We start from the raw sequence: 24,378 nt of genomic DNA on the forward strand, positions 1-24,378 counted from the left end.
CCGGTGCTGGGGTAAAGAGCATGCACCACCATTGCCTGGGGCCTCAGACTCTTGATCTTCCTCTACCTAGGATTACAGACATAAGCTACCATGCTGCCACTGTGCCTGGTTAGTCCAGAGGTTTAGTTTTTTGTTTGTTTGTTTTTCAAGACAGGGTTTCTCTGTAAAAAGCCCTTCCTGGACTCACTTTGTAGACTACCTGCTTCTGAGTTCTTGGCTTAAAGGCATGCACCACACCTGAACCAGTGGTTTAGTTTTAAAACTAAAAAATTGTTATTTAGGGTATATAACAAACATCTCTTTTGTTTTCTTTTTAATAATTTTATTTTTAATTTCATGTGCATTGGTGTTTTGCCTGCATGTGTGTCAGTATGAGGGTATTGAAACTGGAGTTATAGACAGTTGCAATCATGTGGATGATGGGAATAGAACCCAGGAACTCTGGAAGAGAAGGCAATCCTCTTAACCACTGAGCCATCTCTCCAGCCACAATCTTGGCATTTTAAAAGAATGTTTATTTTATGTGTATGTACTAGAAAGTATATATACATCACATATTCACGTATGGTCGCAGCTTGAAACACAGAATAAGGCTTTGTCTCAAGAAAACCAAAAGAACCAACCAGCCAGAGAAGAGCAAACCATGGGGCTGGAGGGATGGCTCAGGGGTTAAGAACACAGGTTGCTGTGGCAGAGGACCTGAGTTTGGTTCCTAGCAACCACATGGCAGCTCACAATCATCTGTAACTCCAGGAGATCTGATCATTTTGACTTCTGCAGGTTCCTGCATGCCTGCACACGATGCACATACATACTCAGGCACACATGTCAAGTAAATAATCTTTAAAAACTTCAAAAGTTGAAGTCTACAGGTGGATCTCTGAGTTCAGGACAGCCAGGGCTACAGAGAGAACTTGTCTTGAAAACAAACAAGAGAGAGAGAGAGAGAAAGAGAGAGAGAGAGAGAGAGAGAGAGAGAGAGAGTGAGTGAGTGAGTTCTGGGCTGGAGGGAGGAGAGATGCACATGTGCAGAAGTGTCAGGTGGTTCAGCCAGGCCCAGGGTCAGCAAATTGAGGACTCAGCTCTGGGGAAGTGAGCAGGGCCAAGGAATCTAGGGTCAAGGGAAGGAAACCACACTGGGGGTGACTCCAGAAAGCAGGACAGATGGAAGGATCTAAGGACCAGTGTCCTGGCATTGGCCCAGCCCTCCTGCCCCTGGGTGCCCCTCGAGGCTCCAATTCCCTAGCTTTGCTCCTGGCACTCAACTGAGTTCCCACGAACGGGAACTATGAGGGGCTTTTGTTCCCTCAGCAGCTCTGCCCTCCCAGAGAAGGGGCTTGACTCCTAAAGGGCAGCCACGCCCGAAAGGGGAGAAGATGGCCGTTTCCCTCTGTGAGTGAAGTAGGAAGCAGAGTCCTCAGTTTGCCCAGAGTTCTTGTGTCAAGGGCACACTTGAGACCAGATCTGGGGAAGATGCCACAAAAGGAAGTTGTAAGGCAGATGGGGCCCTGTCAGCCTGTGTCCTCCTTCACCAGTACTTCATTCCGTTTCAGAATTCTATGTCCAAGGGCAGGCGCACAGGCAAGCTCTACTGGCAACAGATGCTGCAGGACTGTCGATGCAGATGAAATGAGGACCAGGAAGGTGAGCTGGCAGTCACTTGGCACCAACTTCCTGAGCCAAAGGAACCTTCTGGTGCCACGCCCTTTTTGTTTAGGTCTTAAAAGCCTGCCTAGCTCTCCACATTTGACTTGTATCCATGCAACAGCCCCGGGCTTCCATTCATGCCTTCCCCCTTGACTGGCTCGCAGCCCCTCCCACTGCCACATCTCCATCTCTTCCTACTCCTCCAAAGCTTCCCTAGTCTGGCGTCTGTCCACTGTAGGACAGCGGCAGGATATCACTATTCCTCACAAACCTTCAGAAGCAACGGGACAATCACTAAGTGTCCCCAGAGGAGCCTCAAGGACTCCTGTGATAAGGGCTAACTGGGAGGGCAGCAGGATGGAACTGGAGCCTGTTTATCAAGGCCTGGTGGTTTAACCTTCCCAGGCTGTTTCTAAGGCAAGGGAGAAGCAGGCTGAGAGCTCACCTTTTACATTTGGCTTGGTTAAAACACAAAGGCTCATGTGCCATGCATGGCACTTCTGAGGTTGGCAAGTAACCCTGTAATGTGGACCATTAAACGTTTCCTGTGTTAGAAGCCAGAAAACAAGGGTTATTGGCTCAAGTCAAGGCTTGTTTTCAAGTCTTTCCTTGAAGACACTTTCTTTCTACATAACCCTAGCTGTTTTAGAAATCACTGTGTTAACCAGGCTGGCCTCAAACTCAGAGATCTACTTGCCTCTGTCTCCCTTATGCTGGGATTAAAGAAATATACCACTGTCTTAGTTAGGGTTTCCATTACTGATGAAACACCATGACTAAAAACATGTTGGGGAAGAAAGGGTTTATTTGGCTTATACTTTTTTTTTTAAAAGATTTATATATTTTATATATGTGAGTACACTGAAGCTGTTTTCAAACACACCAGGAGAGGTCATCAGAACCCATTACAGATGGCTGTGAGCCACCATGTGATTGCTGGGAATTGAACGCAGGACCTCTGGAAGAGCAGTCAGTGCTCTTAACCGCTGAGCCATCTCTCCAGCCCCTTGGCTTCTACTTCTATATCAATGTTCATCATTGGGAGAAGGAAGGAGGTTGAGCTGGAACTGGGCAGAGCAGGAACCAGAAGGCAAGAGCTGTTGCAGAGGCCATAGAGGGGTGCTGCTTATCGGCTTACTGCCTACGGCTTCCTTAATGTGCTTTTTTTTTTTTTTTTTTTGAGACAGGGTTTCTCTGTAGGCTAGACTCGAACTCAGAAATCCACCTGCCTCTGCCCCCCAAGTGCTGGGATTAAAGGCGTGCGCCACCACCATCCAGCTCAATCTGCTTTCTAATGGAACCAGGACCACCAGTCCAGGGATGGTCCCGCCCAAATGGGTGGGGTCACCCTCCATTAGTCACTAATTAAAAGAAGCCCTATAGGCTTGCCTGCAGCCATATTTTATGGAGGCATCTTCTCAATTGAGATTCTTTCCTTTCAGATAACAGCCTGTGCAGCCACCATGCCCAGCCTCCCAAACACTTTCACAAGAGGTGAAAGTCCTCATGGAGGGCAACCTGTTCCCTGATGCCTCCTCCCAGAGATGAGGAGCCCAAGGATGGCTCTGTGAGACAGCCCCATGTCTAGTAGTCAAAGCTGCTGCTCCTTGTACATCCTAGGGCCTGGCACCGAGGCTTTTCATTCCTCATCTTTGGCATGAGGAAAGACAGCCTGCTTATATGGGACAGAAATCTGTGCCAAACTTAATTTTGCAGTCTATCCTCAGATACCAGAACATATGGACATGGGGTGTGTGTGTGTGAACCCTGACCTTACCTGAGAGCTCTGGCTACAGGGAAGTCCAAGCTACCGCGGGTCCCAGCCGAGTGTCAGATCTACCAGAGACTACAGCTATAGAAGGGTTCATCAAGGCGCTGCCTCCCCCAGATGGAGAGGTGGGGCCAAGACCTCAGCATGCAGTGTGAGACCCGGTATATGAGACTCGGCACAGGGAGGCGGCCGGCTGCTCGCTCTGCAGCCCAGCTTCCTCCTCAGCAGCTGTAGCCTGGGGACTTTGGGAGGATGCAGGGTAAGACTTGGGAGAGTTCCAAAGGGCTGGGCCAAAGCTCTGCCTTCTCTGGACACAGGTCAAGCAGACAACATTCCTACGACACTACTCAGGAAAAAAAAGATTAAAATCAGTTAGACTAAAAAACTTTTTATTTCTCCACACGCTGTGTTTGATTCATACAGAAGATTGCAAAGTTTTCCTGTCTTTCTGACTCCATAGATGGTTCACTTTTGTACATCTACCTTGTGAAGCAGGAGAGAGGCAGGGGCATGACTCAGATCAGGGCCAAGCTGCATGGGGGTGAAGGTGAGTTGAGATTGGACAGCGCAGCCCTGCAGTCCTGTCCCTGTGGCCAGATCTTTGTCAGGTACTCCAATGGTTTGGTCACCAGAGGGTCATACCTGGGCTCTCAGTGTCTGTGAGGCGGGAGGACTCAGATTCTGACCACCTGCGCAGCCACACTGAGGCCCTGCCTGCCCTCACCGTCCATGGCGTCGGGCTGCCTCCTGAGGTAGAGGCGGCCAAAGGTGCCACCCACTTGTCCTTTGGTGAGCCGCCCAGGATTCATACAGACACAGCCAAAGATGTTCTGAGGAAGAAAGGACACTGGGTTTAGAGGTCCTTGACTGGGTGTAACATCGTCAGAATCTTACAGTCTTAGAAAACAGAAACAAAGGCAACCATGCAAGCAAATATGTTCACTTGTAAGTGGAGAGTCTCTGGGGCAGAATAAAGAATGCAGTGGCCTCTTGGGAGAAGGAGGTCCCATACTTGGGAACAAAGCTGATCCCAACACTTTCTTTTTTCCTAGACAGGGTTTCTCTGTGTAGCCCTGGCTGTCCTGGAACTCACTCTGTAGACCAGGCTGGCCTCAAACTCAGAAATCCGCCTGCCTCTCAAGTGCTGGGATTAAAGGCGTATGCCACCACCGCCCGGCTGATTGAGAGCTTCTTTTTTTTTTTAAATATTTATTTATTATTATATGTAAGTACACTGTAACTGTCCTCAGACACATCAGGAGAAGGTATCAGATCTCGTTAAGGATGGTTGTGAGCCACCATGTGGTTGCTGGGATTTGAACTCATGACCTCTGGAAGAACAGTCGGTGCTCTTAACCACTGAGCCATCTCACCAGCCCCGAGAGCTTCTTTAAGGTATTGTTGGCTGAGCCTAACAGGAGGTCAGGTCAGAGTGCAGGGGAAGGCAGGCAGGTGACATGTTTCCAGGTCACCTTGATAAGGCCCGTAGCCCTCACTCTGCTCAGGTGGGCGCATGGTACGCTCTCATGCTTCCTTCCACCCATGGGCTATTTGCCACCCCTGACCTCAGCAATCAGCTCTGTGCTGGTCCCTTCTGGTAGACCCAGTTAGAGCAAGTGCCAGGTAGCCTGAAAGGAAAAGTCAGGTTCTGGAAAACAAAACCCACCTTCACAAAGTACCTCAATTCTGACGGCACTATGAAGACATCGGGGGTGACCGGCAGCTGGGCATAGGTGTAGAAGTTCTCATAGTCTATGGCCATGTCCTCGTGGGGTGGGTAAAGTGGGTAGTAGCTGCAGAGATGGAAGAACCAGTTCAGGAACCCTAGGTGAGGCTCCCATTCCCGGTTTCCACACTGCCCATATATAAGTATGGCCTGTCTTTCACTCTTCCATTTGAGGGGACAGAACTCAGTTTTGTCACCATAGGGTGAAATTTCCTGGTAGTCTTGACAGTCAAATATGCCAAAGCTCTGATCCATTACTCTTCGGGTTGGCAGGACACTCACCTTCTCTGCGTTAGGATGTGCTTGAGGATTCGGCTGAATCTGTCTGAAGTCCCGGAAGATCTGGGAAAGGCAGAGAGCCATGGGGGAGGGGAGGCAGAACCAGGTTTCTTGGTCAGTCCTCTTCAGGGAGGACCCTCGGACTCAAGCCAACTAGAGAGAAGCTGAACGGTAAGGATATAACTCCAGGGCAAGCTTGGAATCACACCGCCAGCAGCTGGCTCTTTCCCAGGACAGGGCAGCAGGGCACAGGGCTTAGAGGGGAAGAAGAATCCTAGGAATCAGGATATGGGAGTACTGTCTCGCATACAACAAGTCCCACATTCTAGCACCATGAAGCCACACACAGCCAGGCAACCCTGTGTCTCACACCCCAGCCAAAGTGCAGACCCAACCGCTGATCTCCTGGCTCACCCCTCTCTCCTGGCAAGGAAGGTGTGATAGGAAAACCAACTGCCCAGCCTAGACACCAGTTCTGGCGGCATCCAGCTGAGGGCCCCACATTCACTATTCTAGTAAATTCATGGGAAACCTACAGAGGAACACTTGAACGCTCAGGTCACAAACTGGGAAGGTAAAGAAAATAACCAGAGCCAAAAATATGAATTTCAGTGCCTAGGTGTCTCCATCAGATAGAACAGATTTGGTTCTTTTGGGCCTCAGATACGGTAGACTAGTGACAGCAACAAATTTGTCTGTCTGTCTGCCTGCCTGCCACCTTCATCAGACATAGAAAGGCTGCACTTTGCTGGGCAGTAGTGATGCATGCCTTTAATCCCAGCACTTGGGAAGCAGAGGCAGGCGGATTTCTGAGTTTGAGACCAGCATGGTCTACAGAGTGAGTTCCAGGACAGCCAGGGCTACACAGAGAAACCCTGTCTCGAAAAATCAAAAAAAAAAAAAAAAAAAAAAGGGGGGGGGGGCAGGGGGAGAGCTGTCTTCTTACCTACAGATCTCCTCAGCCCCAATGTGGAACAGCAGGTCCGTGGATGTCAAACCAAACATCACGCCATTTATGGAGAGGTTGCAGGGCTCTGACACAAACTGTACTCGCTGAAAGGGGGGGAGCTGACATAAACTTGCATCCAACAGCTAGAGGGTTCCTCCCCACCCACTGAGGACCAACCCAAGGGTAGCAACCTGTGACACCTCTGTTGTCCTAGGTTTAGGGGCTGTGCTTACTCCTGAGAGGGCTTCTCTACCCCTCTCACTCCCAGGGCTGTCTTCACCCCACTCACGGCTGGCCAGAGGCAGGCGGGCACTGGTACCTTTTTGTCTTCTCGAGGCAGTTCGGAGTAGTTGAAAGGAGGCTGTGGGTACACTGGCTCATGATGCACATCCCTCAGAGATGGGACAAAGACGAGGTGGGAGCCGGAGCTGCTCAAACACAAACACGAGATCCACCAGAGCTGAGCTGGCAGACCTGGGCCATGGGCTCAAGGTGTGAGCCCGCCCTTCATCTGGCAGTCCTCCAGGGAGATCTGATGGCGTTCCACTCTGACCAGACACTACCTCCCAGGACTTGAGAGGGAAAGGCAACCTCTGGGCACATACACATGTCGATCTGGATCTGGTGCACACAGCTTAGGACACACCGTCTCCTGATTTTTGTGGCACCCATTATAGAGGGAAACTGTCGTCTGCTGGAAGAGGGAAAAACTGAGGCCTTGAGCTGGGCATGGGAGGCACACACGGATGTCAGAGCGGTGTTAGGAGTTCGAGGCTAGCCTGAGCTCTGGAGTGAGACCCTATTTGAGGGAGGGGCCTCAGGACTGGAACTGGAGCTTATGTCTGACCTCCCTCTCCAGGACATAGGTAGCTTGCGGGCAATAAAGTTCTCCAGACACATGGCTGGGCGATACAAGTAAAGCCAGGGAAGTGCAAGGCAAACTGGTCAGATCCTGAGGCTGCCCCACACTTTGAAGATCAGCTCAAACTGTCAACAAAGGCCTAAGCCAGGTCTATGGGACACTGAAGACAGAGACTGTCAGAGGGCCGGCCACCTCCCCACCCATGTCAGGAAGTGCCGCCGCTTCTCCTCAGCAAGCTAATGCTAAAGAAACACTGCACAGCGGCAGCCGCTCCTTTGATGGGGACAGGAAAGTCTCTAGGGTTACAACATGGGGTGGAGATAAAAAGCTGTGGCTCCCAGGGCCGGCTGTTTCTATAACCACACAAAGGAGAAAAGGGCAGCCCGCTTCTTTGGGTCCCTTGTGGTCCTTGGCAGAGAGGGGCACTGTAAACCAAACAGGTGTAACTGTTGCTGTGAGGACATGCCTGGAACCAGCCAATAGCTCTGCAGCCACTTCCTCCTCATGCTTAAACAATGAAACCGGCACAGATGCCCCGGGGCTGGAGTTACAGGTTAGTTTCCAGCAGCTAGTCGAGGTTGCTGAGAACCCAACTCCCACCGCTGAGCCGGTCTCTCCATCCCTGCATAGGGACTTTTGACATGGCATCAGGTACTGGGGACTTGTGTGCTATAAATAGATCATCGGAATCTGGAGACCACAGGTACTGTTTGTAGCACTCACAATCTCTGTCACCAAGTTCACTGCCATTGTCCAAGTCCACTATGTGGATGCTAGCGTCTGGTGAACCGGACAGGGAGGGAGCTGGATGGTGCAACGTTTGCTCCAAGTCTCCAGGATGTAATTCTGAAGGTAGAAAGGAGTAGGGGAGGGGGGACAGGGCGGGACCAGCTGCATGACCTCATGGGACTGAGCTACTCTTCAGGACCAGCTTCAGGAGAGCAATGGTTAAGAAGGAAACAGCCTTGGCTCATGGCTTGGAGCTGGCTATAGGGGGAGGGGCCAGGAAGAAAATTCCAACTATGTGCAGCGTTGCACAACTTCACTTCATCCATCATGGTGGGAGGGTCTCACTGTTGTCACTTGAGCAGTGAGGTGCACCAGGCCTCTCTGCTGCAACAAGGGAGCTTGCACGCATCTGCCAAGTTCTGAAAGCTAAGGGTTCTGCATCTCTGACCCAGTGCCATTTCTATACTGCTCTGTCAGGGTGGGGCTGCTCCCCTGCCCTGCAGCTCACACTAGCCACAGATGAAAGTGCCTGGTGGCGCTGGGCGCTGGCCCCTGGGGTAACAATGCTCTGTCTATTCTTTGTTTATGTCACTGCTATCAATAGCACATGGGATCAGGAACCAAAATCAGAATCCAACCTCACACTGGATGCACCAGCCAGTGCTGGGTGCTGCTCCAGAGCCTCTCCTGCTTTGGGTGGTGGTGGGGAAGTGGTGGCAGGTTTATCTTCTGAGGACCTCCACTCAGCATTCCCCAGGGCTCATGAACTCAACTGGCCCTAGCGAATCTGAGAAGAGGGGAAGTGTATGTAACCCTTCATCTGAGGAGGGAGGAGGATGGAAGCGGCTAAGGGCTCAAGTCTCCTGGCTCCAGGCCTGAGGCCAGCACACGGTTGTATTACAACTAATCAACCCGGGATCAGACAGAAAGCGGAAGGAAGACCTTTAAAAAACCACCTTTGTTGTAGGTTTGTTTTAAAGCTCAGCCTCAGGGATGTTTGTTTACTATGAGTTCAGCAACAGAAAGCAAATCCCAGGAGCCCACCCACCACTCCATTTTCTTTCTGACCTGGCCAAACAAAAAGGACAAGGAACTGGGGGGTGGCTTTCAGTGACTCTGCCTCTAGCTTTAGACTCTTCCTGGAGCTGTGAGGCCCACCCCAGCACTGATGTCAGTGCTGGGGCCTCTCAGTCCTGTCTTCCGAGCTATGCTGAGGACTCAAGATCCACCCTCACTCCAGTCTCTCCCACCCATCACCCTAGCCCTTGGCAGCCGTCCACCACCATGGGGATCACTGACTCAGGAAGAGAACTTGGGCTTACCCCAAAACATTCCCTTCGTGCAAGGAGAGGCTTGGGGCCTCTCAGGATTTCACTGTCAATCGAATGCCTCCCCACCCTGGGAATATTCCCATGGAGTAACTGCTTATACAAGGGGAAGTGAGAAAGGGAAGTGCAGAGAGAGAATGAAGAGCGTGTGAAGTTCATCCTTTCAAGTTTGTTTATCTGACTTACAAAGATGCCTCTTTACCCACTGTCTTGAGCACTCGAAGTTCAAGAGTTCTATCTGACCTCTCAGTTCAAAGGGGCGAAAAGGACAGCAACAACCACGACTTTTAGGCAGTTTCAGTTTCCTACTGGTATGTCCTGGAAGAACCTAGAAAGCTCCAGGTTCTGTGCAGCATCAGGAATGCTAACCTTCTCGTTCCTTCGATGACTGTTCTCAGGCATTGCTTGAAAACATCTTCGAATGGGCTTGTCAACTTACAGTTCTGCAAGAAAGGAAAAGGGGTGCACTCGGAGCAGACACCTGGGGTCTGCTCAGGGCTAACGCCCTAAGAGGATGACCCTGACCCTGAGGGGCTCAGAGTGGACACAGGGTAACAATGAGAAAGACAGGAGCCAGGCACAGGGCCTCGTGCTTGGGAGGGTGAAGCAGGATTGCTGCGAGCTCTACACTAGCCTAGGATACGGACTGAATTCTCAGCCAGCCTGGATCTAGTGTCTCAAACAAACAAAATGAGGGGATGGGGTCGGGCTGCCCATCTGCAAGGAATGGAGTCTAGATAAGGGGAGAATTAATCCTCTTGCACACAAGCTGAGAGTCTGGGATGAAGACTGCCTTGAAATCTTTTCTGTGGAGAAGAAACAAAGGATAGGAGGCCCAGGGCCTTGACCAAGACCCCAGGAAGGACCTTTTGTGATTCATGTATCAGAGGACCTTAACACATGACTGCTTAGAGCAGTCTCATAAAGTACTTTCTTTCTTTCTATTTATTTTATTTAAGTACACTGTCGCTGTCTTCAGACATACTGGAAGAGGGCATTGGATCCCATTATAGATGGTTGTGAGCTACTATGTGGTTGCTGGGAATTAAACTCAGGACCTCTGGAAGAGCAGCCAGTGCTCCTAACCACGGAGCTATCTCTCCAGCTCCCCCCATAGGGGACTTTCATAGCCCAGACTCATCTGCATTTGTTACTGCTTTTAACAGTTAAGTAGTATTGAAAAGGAACCACCACCGGCTGGAGAAATGTTTTCCATGGCTGGCAACGATGTTTTCCTCATTAGCTACAGGGTTGATGTAAGCCTGCTGTAGTTACAGACACCCTCCCAAAGAGGAAAAGAAGAGAGTCTAGGTTGAGTACAAGTACCCAGCCCCCCCTTTCCCCCAGGCACTTACCTCCACCTGTTCATGTTTAGCATCCAGGAAAGGTCCGAACTGCCAAAGACAGAGGTGGGGAGAAAGCCCCCAAGGAACAAATCAGAATCCTCCACCTCTCTAGGAGCAGTTCCCTGCCTGGCTCTACCTGTCCCCTGGAGAACCCGGGGAGTCAGGAGATGTGCCAGGGAGCACCTGAGTCCTGCTCCCCTCAGGGGGCTTCCCAGGGCTCTATATCCCCTGCAGTTGCCTCAAATGACACTGGGCTCTTTTTTTTTTTGGGGGGGGGGAGCAGTTTTGAGACAGGGTTTCTCTGTATAGCCCTGGCTGTTTGGAACTCACTCTGTAGACCAGGCTGGCCTTGAACTCAGAAATCTGCCTGTCTCTGCCTCCCAAATGCTGGGATTAAAGGCGTGAGCCACCACTGCCCGGCCACACTGGACTCTTTTCTGTTTTCTACACCTAGCAAGAACAACAGACTACTATGTTCCTAGTAGCATAAAAAGAAATTAGTTTAAGATCACGGTACCAAGACAGAGCAAGAATATTGTAAAGCTAGAGGATAGTAATGCAGGGCCTCTGGAGTTAGTGACAGCTATGGAATGGGTATATACCTCAACAGGTGCAGATTTAAAAAATATCCAAGCACTTGGGAGGTAGGGGCAGGCAGATCTCTGTGAGTTCAAGACCAGCCTGGTCTATGCAGTGAGATGCTATTGCAAAAACAAAAAGAACGAAAAGAAGAAATAATTAACAAAAAATCTTTTATAAAGGATGGATGTTTCCTAAAAACTTCAAAAGCATCAAACCCCTTTCTAAGGCCCATCTCATTCCCACCATCATTGCCTCCCTGAACACAGGGGACTTACCAGGATGCAGACATCTGGCCGGTCATGGTTGATGATGGTGATCAGATCAAGCAGGGGTTCGTATGAGATGCTGTCAGAGGTGGTATAAGGCCCGCAGGCAACCAACACCATAGTCTGCTCAAAATCTGAGACAGGAGGCATTGCAAGGTCATGAGGAGAAAGAGAACAGGCATTGGGTAGAAGAAGGACCACTGGGGAAAATGCCACAGCATGTGTTTAAGTCCCATGAGTACAAGGCTGGGGAATTCAAGGTGAGGACCTCCCCCCTCCAAGAACACTGTAGCAGCACAGGCAGGGAGGACCGTGAGCACGGCGGCACGTTCCCAGCAGTGCAGCTGGGCAATGTGAAGACTGGCAGTCAGGAAAGAATCAAGGGGAGACGTGCTCACTGCGGAGAAGCTAGGACCATCTGGGGGTTCAGTGTGTGGGACAATGTGGGGAACCATCTCACTGTGGAGAAGCTAGGACCATCTTGGGGCCTATTGGAGGCCAGGCACTGAAGAACCCTGCTAAGGATTCCTGCTACCAGGACATTACAGATGCCAGGCCTGTATCCCCACCTCAAACTCAGGTTTCTAAGCCCTGTCCAGTTCTTAGTTAAAATCTGATCTAGTTCCTGTGGCTGATACAATAAACCTCCCAAATTCCCAAGTTTTCTACGTAGTATTACTTTACTATTGCTGATCCTGGGGAGCCAAGTTTGGTTCCCAGTACCCACATAGGCAGCTCACATCTGCCTATGACTGCTGCCCCAGGGACATAACATCATCTTCTGGCCTCCACAGGTACCTGCACTCAGAAGTGCACATAGCCATACATAGTACACATATAAGCAAACAAACAAATCAAATAAATCTTAAAAAAAAAAAAAAAAGTAAATGAATTACTCCAAACTTGGTGGCTTTAAAGCAATTTACTATCTTACAGTTCTGGACACTCTAAGTCCAGAATGTCAGCAGGCTGCACACTTCTAGAGGTCACTTCTGCTCCACCTTTAAAGCCAGAAGCCTATAGTTTCTGTCCCCTGACTTCCATCTCTCTGCCATCCATTTTCATAAGGACCTATGTGATTGCACTGGATAATCCTACCCAGAGATGATTTATTATTTATTTATTTTATTTAATTTTATTTTTTTGAGACAGTGTCTGGTTATATAGACCAGGTTTGACTTGAACTTAGAGATGGCCTGCCTCTGCCTCCTAAGTGCTAAGACTGAAGGCGCACACTACCATACTACCCAGCCCCATCTCAGTACTCAGCCACAGGAGCAAAGTCCTTCTGACCATATGAAGTGTCATAGTTCAGGAAGTGTTGCTCAGTCTACCTCAGGAGTACCACCATGAACTGGGACTGGAAGAGTCTGCCTTCCTCCCCCACACAGATATTCTGTGAGACTGTGGACAGTGTCACAAACATCTGATTCTCATTCCTGATTCCAGGTCATCTCCAAGGATGCCTGCACACACATCAATGTGTGGGATGCTGGCAGTACGCCAGCGCTGGCATTATTTATTGATGTTTACTGGTGTTTGTTCTACTTTACTTACAAAAATGTTTAGAAATGCCTTCCCTTCCCCTTTCCCCTTTTCTCTTGTGGTAGCTGGGCATGGAACTCAGAGCCTCACATAGCTACACAAGTGCCATCTACTGAGCAAGAGTCCTGTTTACGGATATTTTGAAACAAAGTGTGTTAACTTAAAAGAAAATTTATTATTCATTTTATTTTATTGTTTTGTGTTTTCTGTTCAGATTACTTGTTCTCTAAAAAAAAAGACTCTGTCTTTTTTTTTTTTTTTGAGACGGGGTTTCTGTGTAACCTTGGCTATTGTGGAACTCACTCTGTAGACCAGGCTACCCTCAAACTCAGAAATACACCTGCCTCTGCCTCCAGAGTGCTAGGATTAAAGTCATGCATCTCCACTGCCTTGGTCAGAGTCCTACCTATGTAGCCCTGGCTGGCCTGGAACTCCCTATGTAGACCAGGCTGGACTTGAATGTAGAGATCCACCGGTTCTGCCTCTTGGGTGACAGGGTTAAAGGTATGCGTTACCATGCCTGGCCAGAAATTATTCCAGAAACTTGCAAAGAGAACACAGACTTCCGTGTGTCTTTCCCTAGAGCTCTCTGATATTAACATTTTCCTCTAGAGCACATTTGCTGGAATTACCTCTGGTGTGTTACTGTCAGCTAAGCTAGGTTTTCCCACCTGTGTCTGTTTCTCCTCCAGGAGCCCATCTGAGACACCAAGTTTGTATCGTACGTAATGTGTGTATTCTTTCCCTTCGAATGCCTGTTAAGCAGCACCCTGGATTTCGGCACTCACACCGTGTCATCAGAGCCCAGGTAACTCGAGGGTCAGGCCCACCAGTGGCTCCTGAAGAGAGGGCCTGGGAGCCCACTGACCCACTTTTGTTGCTTCCTGAGCCCGGGCAGCTACAGTCTAGGACTTTGCCTATCACCTCCATTGTTAGCAAGAGACATTTTGAACCAGAGCTCACCTCTCTCCTCTTCAGTGGGCTGATAGAAAGGAAGTGGCACACCCTGAAACAGACGGAAAGCTCAGCTGAGGCCTCGCTCCTGCCACTGCTTTGGTAAATGGTGGCTCTGAGTGTCTGCAGGTATGCAGTGGGGGGGACTTGGAGAAGGACCAGAGGTGTCTCTGCCTTGCTCTTGGGAGTTACAACCCAGAGCCCACAGAATCTGCCATTTTTCTAAATAGCTTACCATGACTACACAGACCAGGCAACGGGAAGTCACTGATAGACTCTCAAAAAACACCTGGCCACCCTATGCAAGGCGGGTGCCTAAACCACTGTCAAGCTAGGCAAAGCTGGAAGAGAAGGGAGTTCGGCTCTTTTCCCTGGCATCCTATGGATCTCTCTGGAGGACTGCAATGGAGAGCAGAGATGAAGCCAAATTTGGCGGTAGCCATTTTTATAAATGAAGTTTGAATGGGATTCTCCCATAGTCATGTGTCTGCACTGGCCTGTGGCTGTATTGTTGATATAATGATACACACTCATGTGAGGTCTAACAGCCTAAAACCCCTGCTCCTTGGCTCTCTGGAGGAACCAGTTTACTAACTTATAGCTTGGAGGTGGGTTCCAGTCCCAGAAACAGAAAAGACTAGCAAATGACAGAGATGGAAAAGGACCAGTTCCTTTCACCAGAACTGAATATACTGAGCCTGAAGCAAACGTGGAGTGGGGGAGGGGAGGCCCACCCTGTACCTCATAGAGTTTGGTGGCAGTAAATCTCCTACCAGTGGTGTTGAATCCTTCCATAATTACAACCTGAAAGACAAGAAACACAAGATAGCTAAATAGGAGAGGTAAATGAGAGGTCTGAGGTAACTACTTTTGGTAATTATAAACCTAGGGCATTTTCCAGAAAACAAATGAAGGGCACCCTCCATTGTAACATATCAGTTACAATTATCCTCTACACAAATGACCTAACCCCCACAACCATCTCATGAGGTAAGAATTTTTATTTTATTTTATGGATGAAGACACCTTGGCTTTGAAGGTCAAATACCTTGTCCATAGCCACACACATCATGGGATAGAGCTGTGATACAAACCTGGGCAGTTGGATCCAGAGCTAAGGAGAGAAGAAACATCCCTAAAATAGTGGGCCTATGCAACCCTATCTCGGGGCAACAGAGATGGAAAACAAGAAATGGCTGCCCACCGCTTGCCGCTCGGGCTTGCACCCCGGAAGGCTCCAGTCTCACCTGTCCAGGAAAGAGAGAATACTCTTTGAGTTCAGATAAATCCACCGGAATCTGGGTGCCGGAGGAGTGTTCCCGGTCTCCCTCAAGAATCACTGACTTGCTGTTCAGCTTCCCGTTGCTGTCACAGCCAATCTGACCCAGCAAGGTGACAGGCTCCTACCAAAGGAAGAACACAACGTTAGAATGGGCACAGTGAAACCCCAAATGGCACATGTTCTGGGAGGAGACCACAGCATCGCCACTGAGAGCGGGAAGGACCCTCCATGGCGTCTAGGCCACCACCTGCACACCAGGTGTGCTGAGAGGCTTGCCCAGTGTGGGCATTCCCAAGCAGGGGGACGCCCTCCAGGCCTGCAGCCCACAGCGTCTGGAAAACCACAGCTATTAATAGATCATTCACAGAGCTGCCACACACAGTTCTCAGCTGACACACATCAGCTCATTTGACCTTCACAACCACAGTAAGGAAGATATGGCAACGCCCAGCAACAATAGGGCAATTTCACTATGGTCACACAATAGGAGAAGACTGGACCCAAAGGTCAAAAGTTTGGCTCCAGAGCCAAATGCACAGCACCTCTTGGTCCTCTCATGCTCTTGCCTCTCCCCGGAGTCTTCTTACACAACTCAGGCAGGCCTTGAACTCTCGGTCCTCCGGCCTCGGGTTCCCAAGTGCCCGCATACCACACAGGATATCATACTGTCACTTCCAGAGGAAGTTATTCATAGACGGAACTGAAATCTCTCCTAGTGACTTCCTATGTAGGGCTTCCACTCTTGGGAGCAAACCGAGTTAAAGTCTAATCTTTCCCTCATGTGAGGCCCATCCCCCACACTTCCTCTCAATTTCTCCAGAACTTCCTACAGGACAGAGATTATTTATGGCTCCTCCTCCCGGGAAACAAACATGGGACAAAAGCTCAGTCAAGGGTTCTATGGGACACATCTGGTAGATTAGCAGTGCTCCAGAGAAAGTACCCACACCAGAACCGGAGCGTGATGTAACTCTAGATGCCAGAGGCCACCACTAATTGGTGACAGTCCTCAACCGGAGCAATCACCACCCAGGCAACGAGAGAATTCCCAGCCTGCTGCTCTCACCTCGCAAACCTGGACACTTCTACCCGTGGGGGCTCTCCAAAGGCAACCTGCCCCACCACTGAGAACAAGGTTTCAACCTGTGCTTATGTAAGACCAAGTCCAGGAGAGAGGGGGAAAATCTGGTGAGCCAGCCAGGGAGCGCTTGTCAGGGAGCCGGCCAAGACTAATTATGAAGCACAGCACTGGCAAGGAGAAAGGCTTTGTTACTGACCTCAGAGAGCAGCCATGATGTAGCACGATGGCACACACCTTTAATTCTAGCACTTGGGAGGCAGAGACTGGCCCATTTCTCTGTTCAAGGTTCTACATCAGGAATCAAGGGTGATACCAATCATGGAGAATGTGTCACATGACTCTTACTTGTGCTGGGACCAGGAGAGGAGTGAAAGCCTCGATCTTGTGATGCTCCTTCAGCTCTCCACCAAGCTCTTCTATCTTACAGGTCAGAACTGCAATGCACAGGTAACGGTGCAGTCAGTGAGACACTTCACTCGGCGAGAAAAAGCAGCCCACTGCCAAACATTAGTCGTTCTATAGGATCGAGAGGCATGGGCATCGGTCTAGTTTGAATCTCATGCCTACTTTCTGACATGATTTCTAATCTGGCTTTCCAAGGGGCCTCAGGAGATCACAGGGCACAGTTCCAGGGTATTGCTGGAACTTCATCCTCGCTCACTTGCAGGGAATGCCAGGACAACCTGGAGCACTTGTGCGTTCATAGTTCAAGTGCTGAGCTCCTTCACAGCTCGTGTTCCACTGCTACGGTGGCTGATAAGACTTGGGAAATTACAGCCTCGCCCAGCGTCCTTCCCCTTCACTGACAGAGCACCCATGAGGTCATCTACCAACTTCTCGACCAAAGGCCACCAGCTGAGCCAGGCTTTGCAACTTCACCTCGCTCAGCTCTTCCATGGGGCTGTAAGCCCATGAGACTGTCCAAGAGAAACCCAGTTACCTTCTCGAATATCCGGGAGCTGCTGAAACATGGCTTTGTAGCTGCCAGTGAGTGGCTCTGGGTCTCCCAAGACCTTCAGACTGACGCTTCCAGAGCCTCCTCTCCCGGACCAAGACACGCCCTGTGCTGAGCCAAAGGTGGTGACCACTTCTCCCCGGTTGGTTCTGGAGTTGTATTTCTGGGAGGGGGTAGCACTAAGGGGAAGCAGACCAGATTGGAATTACTGTGCCTGCCTGTGGCTACCCGAGAAAGGAACACAATGAGGAGAGGCTTGGAGGCCTGAGGAAAAAGCAAGCTGTCTCATAGAGCTAACCGACGTGGCGGGGCTGCAGCACTCTGACCCTTCAGGAATCTCGGGAATGAGGTGCTGAGGAACACCAGAACACAAAAGTTTACAAGTTTAAGGACAGAAACATAAAAAACGTGTTATTTTTCTCCATCAAAACTAAATGGAGTAAGACAAAGTACACTTGGACTTGACTGAGCAGCGAGTCTCAAGTACTTTCCTTCCTTGTGAGTCACTCGCTGCCATTTGATCCTGAAACAGTGACTGGGTCAGAGACTGCTGAGCAAATACAAAAGTCTACAAATACAGTTGAAACCAGGCACGGTGGCAGGTCTGCAACCCTGGCACTCGGAGGGCAAAGGCAGGATAGGCCCTCAAGGCCATCCTCAGCCAAGTTTGGGGACATTCTAGACTACATAAGACCCTACCTCAGCTGGGCAGTGGTGGCCACGCCTTTAATCCCAGCACTTGAAAAGCAGAGGCAGGTGGATTTCTGAGTTCGAGGCCAGCCTGGTCTACAGAGTGAGTTCCAGGACAGCCAGGGCTATACAGAGAAACTCTGTCTTGGAAAAAAACAAAACAAAACAACAACAAAAAACCCAAAACCCTACCTCAAAACAAAAACCTCACAGTTCAAAGCACAAACAACACTAAAATAAAAAATCAACAAAAGTAATGAACCTTTCCCTTGTCTCTGAGAGGTGGACAGGCAATGAATGAACAGCTAATGGGGAGCAAGCACCCCTCAGCCCCACCCTGAGGCTGCACTGATGATGGTAAATCACACCTCCAAGGACACATGGGTATTGCTGGTCCATTTGGAAACTTCTTTTTTTTTTTTTAAGGTTTATTTATTATTTTAAGTAAGTACACTGTAGCTGTCCTCAGACACTCCAGAGGAGGGTATCAGATCTCATTACAGGTGGTTGTGAGCCACCATGTGGTTGCTGGGATTTGAACTCAGGACCGTCAGAAGAGCAGTCAGTGCTCCTACCCGCTGAGCCATCTCACCAGCCCCCATCTGGGAACTTCTAATCGTCCTGCTGAGAACACTGCTTAAGGAAGGTCTAGAAATACCACGCTCAGCACACTAACACTCTGTAGGAACTGCACACAGGGCACGGTCGGAGCTGTTCAACCTCTTTCCAGACAAGCTACAGAAAATGAGCTCAATTATGTTTATCTCCCGGGTTGCCGCAACCCAAATAATTTGCAGGCTACTTTCATAAATTACAGAATGAGTTTCTCATGTCAGCTTTCTTACTGTACACTTAAAAAGTGACCAGGCAGGGAAGTCACCAGCTTCTCTGAGCTCGACCCATGAAGGCACATGCATCACAGCCCTCTACTGTCATCACACACTCACAGGGGACAGCTGTAAACATGGCCACAGAGACAGACTTAAAGGACTTCTCCATCAAAGAGCATAACTCCCACAGTGGTTCTACAACAACCACTTGAACTCTCATAGGTTTCAGAGACACCCTTTCAAGTCTAGAAAGTTCATTCTGAAAGCAGTTTTGAGATCTCTCCAACCTGGGTGGGACCACAGTGGAACCAAACTGTCCTTCATGACTCAATGACCACTGATGGTCAATGCTGCAGAGCTTCTGTCCTGCCTCTCTGCCTTTCGAGATCTGTATTTTATGTGCATTGAGTATTCTGCCTGTGTGTATGTGTGTGCCATCTGTGTGCTGGGTATTTGCAGAGTCCAGAAGAGCTCATGGATCCCATGGAACTGACTTAGGAATGGGTGTAGAGACAAAGAGTGGAGGCTGAGAGCCAAATTTGCATTGTCTTCAAGAGCAGCAAGTACTCTGAGCGGCCTCTCTGAACAGGCAGAACTGAGAAACCTATATTCTGGTTGGTCTCGATGGGATCCAGATGCTGGCATTTCCTAAACAGTTGACCTGCTGTTCGAGCCCCATCTTGATGTGACAGCCCTACAGACACGTCGCCTCAGCCAAGCACTCATCTGTGGGTCTCTCAAACAGAGGGAGACCCATCATTTGTGGACTTCTGCAGACTTATGCATAATGGCTGCAACCATGAGGAAGTATCAATTAAGCTGGTGATGGAAGATTCAGTGACAAGAAGAAAATGCTCAGAAACCAGCTGTCACCTGAGCACGGGACGAACAGGTTATGCAATGCTGCAAACAAAGACACATGCTTTTCCTTTCCAAAAAAAAAAAAAAATCTTCAGATTACAAAAAGAAATCCAAGTAAAGGAAAGCGAGTAGAAGCAGGTGAGAGCCTATTTGCCTTGACTGGCCAGACCCGCCCGACGCCTGGGCTTCTCAATAGCCGGGCTGTTTTCAATAGGAGCTATCAGTTCCCTATCTAGGAAACAAGCCCTAGAGAAGTGGGTGGAAAGCAAGTTTCCTTAATTACTGTATGAAACGGTAATTTTCCACAAGGCAGAGAACCTCAGGCTTTCCAGCCAGCTCGAAGCAGACAGCCCACTCCCAGGGCGGTTAATAAGTTATGAGCAGTTCGACTTGTCAGCAGAGAAAGAGGCGTGGCTTTCTTGGCGCCTGAATCAATGATTACTGATACGTACCTCGGGGAGAAACTTGATGGTGAGAGAAGCTGATGCGGGCTTCGAGCAGCGACGCTCCTTTTGGTTAGTGGGGTTTCTGGGGTGCTGCTAACGCGCTTGTGAGGACCCTAGAGACAAGATGAAAAGCGAAATCCCACTCACTCTGGTTGCTAATTAAGTGTAGAGTGCTGCAGTTCCTCAGAAAGGACCAAGTGGTACAGCAAGGGACACAGGGCAGGACCGGGGAACCTCAGGAACCACCTCCAGCCACGCTCACACACCTTCAATGGTAACCCAACACCCCCCGGGACACTATCAGCACTCTGCAGGCTGTTGTGACAAGAATGCTAACATTCCCCAAAGGAGCCACGCAGGCCAGCCACCTGACCTGCCAAGGCGTACATGCACCTTCATCCCCACCCCCCACTTTCAGCCTTTAGAAAGACCAGAGTTTGGCAATGCATAGCTTTGACCTGTGTGTACACATTCTCCTGAGAAGGGATGGGACCACGTTACACTTCTTTTGGCCAAGTCTACCACACATTTTCCCAATTAAACCCTGGACTAACTCCAGGCAGATAAGGTGGTTGAGCTCATACTTGGAGAGAGCAGTCAGCAAACACCTCACTAATGGCCACATCTGGTTGGGGTTTTGTTGTTGTTGTTTTGTTTTACTTTTTCTTTTCTTCTCCTTTGTGCATCAATAGGAAGCTAGATAAGTCCAGAATTAAGAATGAAACCCAATCACGGGATCTAACATTCCCAAAAGCCTAGGATAACGGGAGACTAACAGGAAAGACAGTGTCTTGACCAAGACAACCATGCTGTACCAGATGCACAAACTTTTCTGACTTAAGGGCTCCCCCTGTTGGTGCACTTATGGAAATGCTACCAAGCTACCAACTGGTAGAGCCTGTGGGACCCAAGGTGAGAACAGACTCCTAACCATCACTAAGATAGGCATGATGGCTCATACTTGAAACCCTAGCTTTTGGGAGCTGCAGTGCAAAGGTTACCCACTTCTGGGCCAGCCTTGGCTACACATTGAAACCTTGACTCAAAACTAAGTATTTGTGGTTTTATTTCCTTAGGATTTTATTTTACTCATGTGTGCTTGTGTGAGCATGTGCTGTAGGTGAAGGGACCTGGGGAGGTTGGAAGAGGCACCAGGACCCCTGGAGCTGGTGCTACACGCAGCTGTGAACTGTCTGATGCTCAGAACTGAACTTGGGTCCTCTGCAAGAGCAGCAAGATCTTGGAACTGATGAGAGAGCTCTCCAGCCTGTGCTGTTTTTGTGTTTGAGACAGTCTCAGGTATTAAAGCTCACACTGGCCTTGAACCCACTATGTGGCTGAGACTGGCCCCCAACTCCTGATGTGCCCCCACCACACCTGGCTTAGAAATTAGATCTTAAATGTTAATTTTTCTGTGTTTACTTAGTATTGAATGTGTGCATACTGTGTGTGGGCACAGTTGTCCTGGTGTGGAGTCAGAGGACAACACCCAGGAGCTGACTCTCTTCACCCACCTTACATTGGTTCTGGTGATAGAAGGCAGGCCCTCTAAAATGACCGCTCTACACACTGGTGTTCCTCTACAATCACTTTTTTTTTTTTTTTTTTTTGGAGATAGAGTCTCTCTGTGTAATTCTGGCTGTCCTGGAACTATGTAGACCAGGCTACCCTTGAATTCACAGAGATCCTCTTACCCCTGCCTCCCAAATCCTGGGATTGAGGGCATGTGCTACCACACCTTGGTAAAATAACCATTCTTGAACATTCCTTAATTGTATCTTAATATCTTTCAACTAAATATATACACTAAAATAGTTATCCTAATTTAAAACTTAGTTTTTCACATACTGATTTTTAAATTCTATTGCATTTTCCTATACTGTCACAACCTTTATCCCTAATCCCCAGGTTATCTGAGTTCATAATTTTTATGCCTCCTTGTCTAGAATAGGTCATTTAAATTTTTTTTTTTTTAATTTTTCAAGACAGGGTTTCTCTGTATAGACCTGGCTGTCCTGGAACTCACTCTGTAGACCAGGCTGGCTGTCTTTGCCTCCCAAGTGCTGGGATTAAAGGCGTGCGCCACCACTGCCCAGCTCATTTTAAATTTTTGCCATTATAAATAGTTGTATGTCCATCATCATGCACCAGGATGTGACCTGCCATCATTTCCACGGATATTTTTAGGAGGCAGCTGGGAACAGACTGCGGGGCCTTGTAGACACTAAACATGTACCCATTGGGCTACACTCCTAGCTCTCAGAAAACCTTTCTCCAGGAAGAATGATTAAGACAAAGGATAAACATGACTTTAGGATTTCTCCAGCTACTTTTCAAAAAGATTCCTCTAGTACACGAATTCTGCAGCAATCAGGGCCCAGGTCCTAGGCATAGAACAGGGAAAGAAGCAGTGCCCACATTCTGAGAGCGTCTGTTATGGAGAGAAATGAACCAAAATTAAGACCCAAGAGGAAGAGGCAGAAGGCTGCTACTTCAGACAGGCCAGTTCCCTTGACAAGAGGCCACCGGGTGAGAGTACTTTGGTATGCCTGAAGATTAAGCAAGATAACAAGTGTGGCAGAGTAGAGAGACAAAGCCGAGGCAGGACCACTTAGACACACCCTCTCCTCACACATGGTAGTTCACAACGTGAACCTTATGTTTGGTGAGACCAGGCTGTCCTGGAACTCAGATATCTACCTGCCACTGCTCCCAAGTGCTGGGACTAAAGGTGGATACCACCATGCACAGCTCTGTGGTATGTTTTTAAGAATGTTGTGGGCTGGAGAGATGGCCCAGTGGTTAAGAGCACTGACTTCCAGAGGTCCTGAGTTCAACTCCCAGCATCCACATGTTGGCTTACAACCATCTGTAGTGGGATTTGATGTCCTTTTCTGGTGTGTCTGAAGACAGCTACAATGTACTCACATACATAAAATAAATAAATCTTTAAAAAAAAGTTATTTGTAGGATGCAGTTCCCAGATGCAGCATGTTCACCTTAGAGGGTGTGGTGTAAGAGCTCAGAAGGGTCTCCTCTTCCTCCTCTGCTTCAATTCTGAAAACACTGGTCAAGGAGAGCAATTACATGAGATTAAATGAGAAACTGAATGTTAGGCATTTCTAAAAGTTCGTTTTTTAAAGTATATATGCAACCTAGAAAATTACATAACACATGTATGTGCTTAGTTCAAAGGCCTTTGGCAGAAAAGGATACAGCTCTTGTATGGAGACGATGTCTCTGGCTCCCGCGTGCCCGCTGTCTTTGGAGGCACTGTGCCAGGCTTTGGAGAGTTTTTTGTTCAGAACCTGAGGAATGGAACAGAAGAAGATGGTGAATATATTATTCCACGGTATGGTCAGGGGTAGTGAGGGGCGTTTCCCATTTGAAATTATCACAGCATCCAGGATATAAGCAAAGAAAGGGTAGCCAGTAGAGCAGCTGCGAGGCATGCAGGAGCCCTGGGTCCAATCCCAGCATCACCCCACTCCCACCTTTAATCCCAGCACTGCAAAGCAGCAGCAGGAGGATCTCTGAGTTCAAGGCCAGCCTGATCTACATAGTGAGACCCTGTCTCTAAAACCAACAAAAACATGACAGTCTGGGCATGGTGGAGCATGTCTGTCAGTCTAGCATTTGGGAGACAGAAAGATCACAATCAATCTCTCTCTCTCTCTCTCTCTCTCTCTCTCTCTCTCTCTCTCTCTCTCTCTCTCTCTCTCTCTCTCTCTCTCTCTCTCTCTCTCTCTCTCTCACACACACACACACACACACACACACACACACCAGATCACATACCCACCAGTTTTAGGTGCTTCACGTACACCCTCATTTAAAAATTTTAAAAAAGACCTATTTACTTATTTAATGTATGTGAATACACTGTTGCTGTCTTCAGACACATCAGAAGAGGGCATCAGGTCCCATTACAGATGGTTGTGAGCCACCATGTGGTTGTTGGGAATTAAACTCAGGACCTCTGGGAGAGTAACCAGTGCACTTAACCACTGAACCATCTCTCCAGCCCCTCTCATTTAATTTTTATGACATTCATTAAAAACAAAGGATATTGGAATTTAACAGAAAAAAAGTAAAGCTTAGAAATACTAAGTAGGGATCCAGTGATATGGCTCAGTAGGGAAGGACACTTCCTGCCAAGTCTACTGGCTTGAGTTTGAACCCCACAACCCACTTGGTGGAAAAAAGAGAACCACTTTTCTTTCTTTCTCTTTCTCTCTCTCTCTCTTTT

The 24,378-nt window shown here is 48.9% G+C and overlaps 1 protein-coding gene across 2 annotated transcripts in view; it reads right to left on the reverse strand.

Moving 5' to 3' along the window:
- Window positions 1-3,786: 3,786 nt before the first annotated feature.
- The window catches only part of Pola2 (DNA polymerase alpha 2, accessory subunit), a 24,707-nt gene continuing 4,115 nt past the window's right edge, over window positions 3,787-24,378 (reverse strand). For both annotated transcript variants that reach the window (XM_031389382.1, XM_031389381.1), the window contains exons 3-18: window positions 23,346-23,437; window positions 23,129-23,186; window positions 20,136-20,242; window positions 17,288-17,481; window positions 16,693-16,781; window positions 15,232-15,387; window positions 14,726-14,788; window positions 13,994-14,036; window positions 11,495-11,619; window positions 10,647-10,685; window positions 9,661-9,734; window positions 6,692-6,800; window positions 6,370-6,476; window positions 5,427-5,486; window positions 5,085-5,211; window positions 3,787-4,248 (exon numbers count right to left, since the gene is read on the reverse strand). In XM_031389382.1, coding sequence (XP_031245242.1) covers window positions 4,093-4,248; window positions 5,085-5,211; window positions 5,427-5,486; window positions 6,370-6,476; window positions 6,692-6,800; window positions 9,661-9,734; window positions 10,647-10,685; window positions 11,495-11,619; window positions 13,994-14,036; window positions 14,726-14,788; window positions 15,232-15,387; window positions 16,693-16,781; window positions 17,288-17,481; window positions 20,136-20,242; window positions 23,129-23,186; window positions 23,346-23,437 — 1,599 coding nt within the window. In that variant the 3' untranslated portion in view covers window positions 3,787-4,092. The remainder of the gene's footprint in view (window positions 4,249-5,084; window positions 5,212-5,426; window positions 5,487-6,369; window positions 6,477-6,691; window positions 6,801-9,660; window positions 9,735-10,646; window positions 10,686-11,494; window positions 11,620-13,993; window positions 14,037-14,725; window positions 14,789-15,231; window positions 15,388-16,692; window positions 16,782-17,287; window positions 17,482-20,135; window positions 20,243-23,128; window positions 23,187-23,345; window positions 23,438-24,378) is intronic.

The sequence above is a fragment of the Mastomys coucha genome, unplaced genomic scaffold, assembly GCF_008632895.1.
Source record: "Mastomys coucha isolate ucsf_1 unplaced genomic scaffold, UCSF_Mcou_1 pScaffold21, whole genome shotgun sequence".
Classification (NCBI taxonomy): Eukaryota; Metazoa; Chordata; class Mammalia; order Rodentia; family Muridae; genus Mastomys; species Mastomys coucha.